This window comes from Rhinopithecus bieti, unplaced genomic scaffold (assembly GCF_001698545.2).
Source record: "Rhinopithecus bieti isolate Rb0 unplaced genomic scaffold, ASM169854v2 scaffold_17936, whole genome shotgun sequence".
In the NCBI taxonomy this organism is placed as follows: Eukaryota; Metazoa; Chordata; class Mammalia; order Primates; family Cercopithecidae; genus Rhinopithecus; species Rhinopithecus bieti.
In genome coordinates this window covers 33,190-44,958 of record NW_016808913.1, presented here as the reverse complement: position 1 = coordinate 44,958, position 11,769 = coordinate 33,190, and the positions used below count along the sequence as shown (strand labels likewise).

At 39.8% G+C, this 11,769-nt stretch overlaps 1 protein-coding gene and 1 long non-coding RNA gene across 2 annotated transcripts in view; one reads left to right on the top strand and one right to left on the bottom strand.

Annotated features, from left to right (window-relative positions):
- SLC9C1 (solute carrier family 9 member C1) overlaps window positions 1-9,319 on the bottom strand; it is a 138,676-nt gene extending 129,357 nt beyond the window's left edge. The window contains 2 exon segments of the mRNA XM_017887792.1: window positions 1,729-1,907; window positions 9,155-9,319. Of these exon segments, the coding sequence (XP_017743281.1) occupies window positions 1,729-1,879 (151 nt within the window). The 5' untranslated portion in view covers window positions 1,880-1,907; window positions 9,155-9,319.
- A 54-nt stretch (window positions 9,320-9,373) lies between these two features.
- On the top strand, window positions 9,374-11,680 carry LOC108539229 (uncharacterized). Its single transcript, XR_001888304.1, has 3 exons — window positions 9,374-9,631; window positions 9,860-9,929; window positions 11,215-11,680. It is a non-coding gene; the product is annotated as an uncharacterized LOC108539229 (long non-coding RNA).
- Window positions 11,681-11,769: the final 89 nt, after the last annotated feature.

Here is an 11,769-nt window from a genome sequence, read left to right as displayed (position 1 = left end):
TTATTTTATTTATTTATTTATTTATTTATTTATTTATTTATTTATTTATTTTTTAGATGAAGTCTTGCTCTGTCACCCAGGCTGGAGTGCAAGCTCCGCCTCCCGGGTTCACGCCATTCTCCTGCCTCAGCCTCCGGAGCAGCTGGGACTACAGGCGCCGGCCACTAAGCCCGGCTAATGTTTTGTATTTTTAGAAGAGACGGGATTTCACCGTGTTAGCCAGGATGGTCTCGATCTCCTGAAAAATATTTATAGACAACAGCAGGAGAGGTTTCTTTTGTTTTGAGAGAGTGTGCTGCTATATCACCAAGGCTGGAGAGCAGAGGTCTGACCTCTGCTCGCTGCAACCTTCGCCTCCGGGGCTGGAACGATCCTCCCACCTCAGCCCCCCAAGTAGCTGGGACCATAGGTGTGCACCACCACTCCAGGATAATTTTTTTGTGTTTTTAGTAGAGACAGGATGTTGCCATGTTGCCCAGGGCAGTCCTGAGCTCCTGAGCTCAAGCAATCTGCCTGCCTCCGCCTCCTACAGTGCTGGGATTACAGGCATCAGCCGCCGTGCCCAGCCAGGAGAGCTTTTAATCTAGCAAATTTAAAAGTCACAGAACAACCATAAATTTTTGCAAAGATTAAGATTACAGTACATAATTTCAGCTTGCATCTTCAAAGCCAGGACTCCTTGCGTGTAAAACAAGCTAGGGAGCCTGCATATTTAACCAGATATAAATATGCACATCAAGTCTGCAAACAGCTATATTTTTCCTTCTGGCATTCAGTTATAATTTAACATTTACTTTTTTTTTTTTTTTTTTGAGATAGGATCTCGCTCTGTCACCCAGGCTGGAGTGCAGTGGCATGATCTTGGCTCACTGCAATATCCACCTCCTAGCTCAAGCAGTCCTACCTCAGCCTCCTGAGTAGGTGGGACTGCTGGTGCGCGCTAACACCTGCAGCCAATTTTTGGTTGTTGTTGAGAGAAGGTTTTGCCATGTTCGTGGGACTGGTCTTGAACTGCTGGACAAGTGATCTGCCCATCTCAGCCTCCCAAAGCGTTAGTATTACAGGTGTGAACCACTGCACCTGGCCTGACATTTAGTTTTCATATTGCTTTTATGTGTTGCTATATCAAAAGCTTTGAAATAAAATTTTATAATACTGTGAAAAAAAACTAGTTTCTTATTACACATTAAAAAGCCCATAACAAATATTTAACTTTGTGTATTATTGTTATAAAAGTGCAATAAGTAATATCATAACATTTGCTTTCATTTAATTTTTTTCTGTTTCTTTGTAATACAGTCCCTAATCAGGTCAAAGAAACTGCAAAAGTGTTTTCTTTTGTTTATACCATGTTCTTTTCTTCTCAAAATAGCAGGCATAATTTATAATTTGGACAAAACCTATGGAACACCCTGCCCTAACCCGTGATTTTCTACCTGTTTTCTTCAATTGTCTCCTTCACTGAAATCTAACCCTGACATAGCAAGTAAGAAGTTATGAATGAACACTTTGAACCCAATAGGGTGAATGTTATGAAAATCAGATTCTACATGTCTCTCCATAGGAGCAAATTATTATTGGATTCATTTGATTGAAAATATTGATATAAAGATATAAGTTTGAGGACAAAATTATATCCGATTACTTCTACTTTCCTTAATTCTATATGGTAGTATTTATAAGATGTACCTGAAGAATAAACTCAGATAAAGAGAGAGTGATACTTACCTCCAATGGTGCTGATCAAAGACAATGTTAGAATGATTTCAGGGAGGTCATCAGGAGCACTGAAAAGTAAGCTCCTTAAATATTCCAGCCACGTGCTAGAAACATTTTTCTGAAGATTGATGTTAGAAACAATCTCTGTATCATCATCCATCTTGCCGTTTTTCACAGTCCATCTGAATCTAAGAAACATAAGATTTGCCTTCTTGGTGGCCTCGTAATAATTTTCTAAAAAAGAAAAAAAGCCCTATTCTCTTTTAATTATTTCTAGTGATTTCTCATGGTCTGCCAAATTTAGGGATGCCTCTCCCTTATATGATGCTTTCAAGTTAATGTAATAAAAAAGTCAGAACCCCAAGTGATAGAGACTACCAGTGTTACCTTATGTTTACTTATAATGCCAAGCACTACTCAGTTGTTATCCACCCTGAATCCATCCAACTGTCTGAAAGAAGGATTCTCCATCTAACCATTCACACTCACCAATGTGGTCATTGGAACCACAAGCTGGTGCAGGTTACTTAGTTCTGTGGACGGACAACAAAGGGTTTTGTCCTCAGATTATCTAAGCCTCTGGAAGCATGTTCTGACAGCTATTTCAAAGTAGGAGGGAAACCCGGGAAGAATATTTGGATCTCTTTTGTTGTTTTATCCAGACAGAAATTAATAAATCATGATGATGTCCAATCACAGTCTCCTTTAATCTCATTTGGGACACTGACAGGCCAGGTGTTCTCTAAATTTATATGTGTATATAGCAACCAAGAATGTAAGAAAAATATTAAAACCAAAAAAACTTTCTTAAATCAGGGAAATTATTATATGTTCTATTTCTTTGTTACTTCTTGGAAGAAGAACAAGAGGGGCCTTGATAAGAGTTTGAAGCAATAGACAGTTAACCACAGTCAGGTAATCTCGTCTGCTTCCCGGGGAAAGGAAAGTTTTGCATCAAAGGTCTTACATTTCACACAGGATATTATGATTCTATCTCTCATAATGGTAGCTTGACATTTTTTAGTGCCTTCTATCAGCATCTTATATGGCTGCCTTGATAAGAAATTATAATTCCTGGCCGGGCGCGGTGGCTCACGTCTGTAATCCCAACACTTTGGGAGGCTGAGACAGGCAGATCACGAGGTCAGGAGAACGAGACCATTCTGACTACAGTGAAACTCAGTCTCTACTAAAAATGCAAAAATTTAGCCGGGTGTGGTGGCAGGTGCGTGTAGTCCCAGCTACCTGGGAGGCTGAGGCAGGAGAATGGCATGAACCTGGGAGGCGGAGCTTGCAGTGAGCCAAGATCACACCACAGCAGTCTAGCCTGGGTGACAGAGCAAGACTCCATCTCAAAAATAAATAAATAAATAAATTATAATTCATCTCATAATCTGGCAATTTGTTTTTCAGTTTCATACACAAATGCACACACACACATCATATACTTATATATGTGATATATATATATATGTTTCCTTATATGTTATTTGTTATTATAAAACAATATTTTGAAGGGCAAAATAAATAAATACATGTTTGTTGTGAATACTTCTTGAAATAAATATGTAAACAAGTATTTCAAAAGCAGAAAAGAAATGACCCAGAATCATATCACCTAGTTGCTCTTACAGGTTTTATTAGGATTGTTGGGCTCATCCTTTTACGATTATATTTTGTACTGTTTTCCTCTTATTATTGTATCACCAGCATCAAAAGCCTTATAGGTAACATTCACAAAGGTTGTAACGTATTACCACCAAGGTAAAAGTGCATTCTCTGGCTGGCATAGTGGCCCATGCCTATAATCCCAACATTTTGGGAGGCTAAGATAGGAGGATCCCTTGAGGCCAGGAATTCAAGACCAGACTGGGCAACATAGCAAGCCTCCATTGCCACAAAAAATAAAAAACTTAGCTCAGTGTGGTGTTCACCTATGGTCCTAGCTACTCAGGAGGCTGAGGGGGTGGGGGACATTGTTTTGAGCCCAGGCATTCAAGGCTGCAGTGAACTATGATCATGCCACTGCATTCCAACCTGGGTGACAGAGCGATATCTTGTCTCTAAAAAAAATTTCAGAATCTGCAGTCAGACTACTTGCATTCATAGGTCTGATGGGCTTCTGCTTGTAGGTTGAAAGACTCAGGGTAACTTACTTCAACACCACTGGCCTCAGTTTTCAAATCTGTATAATTTTCTAGTCTATGTAATTTCTCTCCCTATATTTATTATTTTTTGGAATTACCTAAGGAGCTATAATAATACCGGTGCCTACATCCTATCTTCAGAGATTCTGATTTAATTCAGTCTGGTCTGCAGTCTGGGCTCTTTAGGTAATTTTAATTTAACCCAGCCAAGGTTAGCAACCACTGTGATTCACTCAATTCAAAGACAACATTGCTCAATATTTAGTCTCAAAGCTAGCTTCTTTTCAGTATTCTTGGTGAGGTTTTGTGAGAAAAGCTGTCAATGCCCTTCAGCCAAATGCTACCAGAAATACATCTGTAGTCAACAAGTTTTGTTTATTATTTATTTGCTGCAGTGAAGGAGATGACTCACCATGGGAAACCATGGGGTATATCAGCAAAAGAGTGTTAGAAATAACCTATTAGAGCATCTGCACTTTGTCTAGGTAATTTTGGAAAAGGTCTATGGAAGTCAGGGTTCAGTTTTGATAGGGTGCTGTCAGAAAGTGAGGACAATTCTGTGATTGAGTATTTCAATAAAACTTTACTATCAGGAGGGTGGACTAGAGCTAAGATAAAGCTGTAATGGGCACAGAAGCAGCAGTCACTCATTTTAGCTGAGAGTGAGGGTGGTTGGTGTTGTATAGATTGCACAACAACCTTTGTGTCTTATTTTGCTAAGGTTTGGAGTGACTTTGTCCGATGTTGATGTTCTGTGGGATCATTTACGTCAAAGAGGAGAACAACATTGGCCCAGCTATGAGCCTAAGGCCAGCTTGGAGCAACATACTGAGTCCTGTCTCTGAGTATCAGATCACTTCCTGGATTTGGGGGCTGTTTTGGGTTTTGTGTTTGGTTCTTTTCCTCAAAGGATTTCTAAAGTCTTTAACATTATCTAAACATATCAAGAACTGTAGGTAGACCTGAAGATCTCGAATGTAATATAAGTGACAGAGAAGAGTGAGCTCAGCTATGTTTCTTAACAGAGATTCTCAACCTTGGCCACACATGGAATCATGTGGCAAGTTTTAGAAAATACTGATGCCTTGGTGCCCACCCTCCAAGGTTAATTTAATTCATCTGGGGTGCAGCCTGAGTACTGGGAACTCTAAAAGTTTTCCAGTGATTCTAATGAGCAAATATTGGTTAGAAACACTGCTCCAGGGGAAGCCCCTGCCATTAGGAAAGAACATTTTGGTCAATTGGTAATATTTGCTCTTAACATCAAACCATTGAGAAAAATATTGGCAATGTCACCTCTTAACTTGCCCACTCTTATGCCAAGACTAACCATCCTCGAGTATACAGGCTAGATGAAATAAGGAAAACTATTTTCTGTACCACAGTTACACATTCCTACATGCTTTCTGAATTTAATATAGTTAGGAAGTTTATTGTTTTCCAAACTAGGAATACATGTTCCCATGAGCATTTTTATCATTTCTAAAATTATTTAAAAATTTTAATAAGTGTTTACACATTCAATTATAATACAATTTTTTCAGAAAATAATAAAATTGTGCTGTGGTCCGAGAGAGTGGTTATTGTGATTTCAATTCTTTTGCATTTGCTGATGAGTGTTCTTTGTTTGACCATATGGTTGATTTTAGAGTATGTGTCATGTGGCAATGAGAAGAATGTATACTCTTTTGTTTTGGGGTGAAGAGTTCTGTAGATGTCTATCAGGTTCATTTGAGCCAGTGTTGAGTTTAGGTCCTGAATATGTTTGTTAATTTTCTGCCTTGATGATCTGTCTAAAACTGTCGTAGAATGTTGAAGTCTCCCACTATTGTTGTGTGGGAGTGTCAATCTCTTTGAAAGTCTGTAAGAACTTGCTTTAAGAATCTGGGTGCTCCTATGTTGAGTGGATATATATTTAGAATAGTTAGGTATTGTTGAATTGAACCCTTTACCATTATGTTATTCCCTTCTCTTTTTTTTTTTTTTTTTTTTAAATCTTTACTGGTTTAAAGTCTGTTTTGTCTGAAATTAGGATTGCAACCCTTGCTTTTTTCTGTTTTACATTTGCTTGGTAGATTTTCCTCCATCCATTTCTTTTGATCCTGCATGTAAGATGAGTGTCTTAAAGACAGCATACCATAGGGTCTGGGTTCTTTATTCATCCTGCTACTCTGTACCTTTTAATTGGGGTAGTTAATCCATTTACTTTCAAGGTTAGTATTGATATACATGGATTCAATCTTGTCAGCATGATGCTAGCTGGTTATTATGCAGACTTGATTGTGTGCTTGCTTTATAGTGTCACTGGTCTGTGTACTTAAGTGTGCTTTTGTGGGGACTGGTAATGGCAACATCATTCTCAACATAGGAGTGGGCTACGGTTTCAAAAGCAATCGCAACAAAAGCAAAAATTAACAAATGGGAATCTAATTAAATTAAAGAGCTACTGCACAGCAAAAGAAACTATCAACAGAGTAAACAGATAACCTACAGAATAGGAGAAAATTTTTGCAAACTATGCCTCTGACAAAGGTCTAATATCCACCATCTATAAGGAACTTAAAATAATCTACAAGAAAAAACAAACAAACAACCCCATTAAAAAGTAGGCAAAGGACAAGACACTTCTAAAAGGAAGACATAAATGCTGCCAACAAGCATATGAAAAAAAGCCTAACATCACTGATCATTAGAGAAATGCAAATCAAAACCACAGGGAAGGTAGCATTTCACACCAGTCAAAATGGCTACTATTAAAAAGTCAAAAAATAACAGATGCTGGCAACGTTGTGGAGCAAAAGGAACGCCTATACACTGTTGGTGGAAATGTAAATTAATTCAACCACTGTGGAAAACAGTGTGGTGATTCCTCAAAGACCTAAAAACAGATCTACCATTTGACCCAGCAATCCCATTACGGGGTATAAACACAAAGAAATGTAAACTGTTCTATCATAAAGACACATGCATGCGTACATTCATTGCAGCACTATTCACAAAAGCAAAGTCATGAAATCAACCCAAATGACCATCAATGGTAGACTACATAAAGTAAATGTGGCACATATACACCATGAAATATTATGCAGCCATAAAAAAGAATGAGATCATGTCCTTTGTAGGAACATGGATGGAGCTGGAAGCCATTATTCTTAGCAAACTAATATACGAACAGAAAACCAAATACTGCATGTTCTCATTTAAAAGTGGGAGCTAAATATTGAGAACACGTGGACACATAGAGGGGAACACAGTGGGGCCTACTTAAGGGTGGACGGTGGGAGGAGAGAGAGGATCAGGAAAAATAACTAATGGGTACCAGGCGTAATAGCTGGGTGATTAAATAATTTAAACAACAAATCCCCATAACAAACCTGCGCATGTACCCTAGAATATAAAAGTTAAATTATAATCACATTAATAATAATAAAATTACCACAAATCCTGTTTACTCTTAAATTCAGAGTGATAGATGATCAAATTCAACACAATTTATCTCTCTGGCTATGCATATGTGATAAATACCATTTGGCTTCCCCAACCTCTACTCCAAAATTTCATAAGAAATCTTTATTTCAGAATAGTTGTCATTTTAAAATAGTTTTTAAAATACTAGCATTACTGTAGCTTAATATGTTAAATGTATGATTAAAGAAATAGCGATAAGAATAAACAGGTTTTCAATGTAATACTCTTCATCTTAAGCTGACTTTTGACAGCTTTGTAAAAGTCTGTCAGTCCAAATCTCATTAAGGAAAAAAATACTGGTTTATCACAAAGGTCCTCTGCATTAGCTGACTGGGCACAGTGGCTCACGCCTGTAATCCCAGCACTTTGGGAGGCCTAGGCGGATGGATCACTTGAGATCAGGAGTTCGAGACGAGTCTGGACAAAATGGTGAAACTGTCTCTACTAAACACACACACACACACACACACACACACACACACACACACACACAAAATTAGCCAGGTGTGGTGGCACGTGCCTGTAATCCCAGCTACTTGGGAGGCTGAGGCAGGAGAATTGATTGAAGAAGTGGAGATTGCAGTGAGCCAAGATTGCGCCACTGCACTCCAGCCTGGGTGACAGAGTGAGACTCTATTAAAAAAAATTATATATATGTAAAAAAAAATTATATATATACACACACACACATATACACAAATATATATAAATATGTTAGCTAAAATCTTAATTCTCTTTGTGCGTGGAGGAAACTAATGACTGCCTTCTCAAAAATGACGTTAATTTGTCCTTTTTTTTTTTCTTTCTTTCTTTCTTTGAGACGGAGTCTCGCTCTGTCCCCAGGCTGGAGTGCAGTGGCCGGATCTCAGCTCACTGCAAGCTCCGCCTCCCAGGTTCATGCCATTCTCCTGCCTCAGCCTCCCGGAGTAGCTGGGACTACAGGAGCCCGCTACCTCGCCCGGCTAGTTTTGTATTTTTTAGTAGAGACGGGGTTTCACCGTGTTAGCCAGGATGGTCTCGATCTCCTGACCTCGTGATCCGCCCGTCTCGGCCTCCCAAAGTGCTGGGATTACAGGCTTGGGCCACCGCGCCCGGCCGTGAATTTGTCCTTGTCAGTCAGCCAGCATTGAGAAATGTTGTCTCATGAACCGGAAGTCATACTAATTTACCATGTTCCTGAACATGGAAACAGTCTTTCTTCCTTCACAACGGAAAGTTTTGCAAGAATTAGTTGAAGAAAGCATCCTGAAGAGGGCACTGTGGGGTCTCAGTAATCTTCACAACTACAAAGCTCATGCTTACTGGTTTAATTTATTTTGGTACCTGGGGCTGGACTGTCTCTTTAGTAAACTCTCCCACCACACAACGCAGACATCTTACTGACTCTGAAGGTGGGTGGGTTATTGCCCTCCTAATGCCCCTCCACTCAGAATGAGCCCTTCATCCGGCTCAGGATCAGCTCCACACACCTGAGGCGATTCCCTGAACCAGTGAGCTTTCCCCTGGGGCTGGACTTTTCAGTTTCAGTAACGCAAAGGGAACACATGCTACTGGATAGTTCACAAAGAGTTGATGTAAAAAGCATAATGGAGGAGGGCAAACGGCTAGGGGGTAGAAGTTCAAACCGAGAGGCTAGCTGGACTTTGGGAAAGTGTTTCATAGTCTGCCACAAAAAAGGTGGAAGCTCCAAGAGGGAGTGGCTGAATCTGCGCTGGAAAACTGTGGGAGCCTTTGTTCCTCTAGGAGGCGAGACTGAGAGAGAAAGTACCAGTAAGAAAGGTCAACTTCCAGAAAAGGAAACTAGAGACTGGAGAGCTCACCATCCGGAGCCTCAGGAGGAGTATCCCGTGGTGTGCAAGTGAGAAGTGGGAGGCAGCTCTTTCACTCACAGCCAAACAGCCCGGACCAACTGCAACCTCACTGACAGTTACTTGCTCCAAGCTCGCCCCTAGTCTGCACCCGTTAGCTTCAGGCCCATAATCTCTGACTTGATTGGCTGATGAAATACAACGTCATTGCTCCCGTAAACTTCAGGCGTTTGAGGGCTTAAGGTTTTGTTTTATTTTAAAAAATAAATAGGGGGTGAAAATGAACCTACAGAAATTGCACCATTATTTTAAGGCTTTGGGACGGTGGATTTCTGACAAAGAGCTGTTGGACACTGCTTTCCCAGAATTCTAGAAGGAAGTTTCCTGGATAAGATAGTGTGGTAGAGATATGAAGACGCAGGTTGCTGGGTGAGGAAAAAAGTAAATGGATATTCTGGGCATGTAAGAGAATGAAATCAAGATGACAAGGTGAGCTTTCATTCTGGGATATATGTGAGGAAATTTTCAGGAATAATGATATACTCATTCATTTTTTCTAAACATAATATGTAAAAAAAAATTTAATAGAAATTAGTTATTACTATAGAGCCAACTTTTCATATTCCTACTCTCATAAAATATCTTAATGTTTTAAATTGTATTTAATGTTCTGTTCTCTGTGTTTCATCTCTATCTCCCCACCCACACGTTTATAAGTGAATGGTGGTAAAATTCCGAACTCTTCATTCGGTCTCCTCTGATACTACCCTGATGAAGAAGGCATGAGGTAATTTGTTTGACTGGATGGGAGTAGAAGTTCGGGCTCCCTACATGGTCTCCACTGAGGCATGGGGTGCCTCTTTATGACCTGGTTGTTATGAAAGTTCCAGCTCCCACTAGGCCTCTTCTGATACTGCTCTGGTTGGGTTGGGGGAACAGGCAGGGTTTTGGCACCTTGTATGGTACGGGTGAAGTTTAAACTTCCTACTCAGTCTTTGCTGGTATGTGGGTAAGGGGAGAGGGTGAACATTTTACTGTGGTATTTGGTTAAAGTAGAGCAGTTATTGGAAAAAGTTTCTGTCTTGCTGGGCTGCCCCTTTTCTTGGGTCTTTAAAAAATCCATTCTCAGCCAGTTGCAGTAGCTCATGCCTGTAATCCCAGCACTTCAGGAGGCTGAGGAGGGTGGATCACCTGAGGTCGGGAGTTTGAGACCAGCCTGACCAACAAGGTGAAACCTCGTCTCTACTTAAAATACAAAAATTAGCCGAGTATGGTGGCAGGTGCCTATAGTCCTAGCTCTGCGTGGCTAAGAAAGGAGAATCACTTGAACCCGGGAGGTGGAGGTTGCAGTGAGCCGAGATTACACCACTGCACTCCATCCTGGGAGACAGAATGAGATACTATTTCAAAAAAAAAACGAAAAGGATTCTCATTGTTGGAAATACCACATATCTGTGTGTGGGTTATGGTTCATAGGTGGATATATATTTAAAAATTAATTAGGTTGCAAACCTAATATTTGCCACATTATGTATTTGTTGATATACATGTCTTAAGTATATATGTGTATATATACTTGATATATATGTATGTATATACTTGATATATATATTATTGAGATATATATATATATCAAACAGGAAATTTAAATGTTGTCTAATATTTCTCTTTAGCAGTACACTCCAATGACTACACACTGGACATCCTTGTAATCCAGAATCATTCTCCTTTTTTTTTTCTAAGAGATGGGATCTCACTCTGTCACTCAGGCTGGAATGTAGTGGTATGATCACAGCTCACTGCTACCTTAAACCTCTGGGCTCAAGCAATCCTCACACCTGAACCTCCTAAATATTTGGGTGAATACTTCTACAGGCATGTCACCATACCTGACTAATTTTTAAATCTCTAGTCTTGCTATGTTGCCCAGGCTGGTCTCAAACTCCTGGCCTCAAGCCATCCTCTCCTTAGCCTCCCAAAGTCCTGGGATTATAGACGTAAGCCACCTCCCATGGTATCAGTGGAGACCATGCAGGGAACACTAATGGGACACCCTTCTCTTTCCCATCCAGGGGGTATCATCAGAGACCTAGTGATGAGCCTGAAGCCCCACTCCTATCTAAGCACTAAGAAGACGCCCCTTCTTCGGCTGTGTGTCAATGAAGACTGAGTAGAGAACTTGAGCTTTTGTTCCACCTTGCCTACAAGAGGTGACCCCACTTCTCCTGCCAGAGCAGTGTCAGAGGATGCCTGGTAAAACCCAGCATTTAAATAAGATCCAGTATCTTATAATATCTGCAATGCCTGAACAGAAATTGAAAATCACTCATCATACCAAGAACCAAGGTGATCCCAACTTGAATGAGAACGGACAATAAAAGACACCAACCCCAAGATTGCACAGATGTTAGAATTATCTAGAAAGGATTTTAACATAGCCATCATAAAAATACTAATTTCAGCAATACTAATAATTATGAACACTATTGAAACAGATGAAAAAATAGAAACTCTGGGCAAAGAAGTAAAGTTCCAGGTAAAAAAATAGGTTATATAAAGAGAAGGCAAATGAAAATTACAGATGCAAAAAATACGACAACAAATTCTAAAAAAAAAAAAAAAAATCA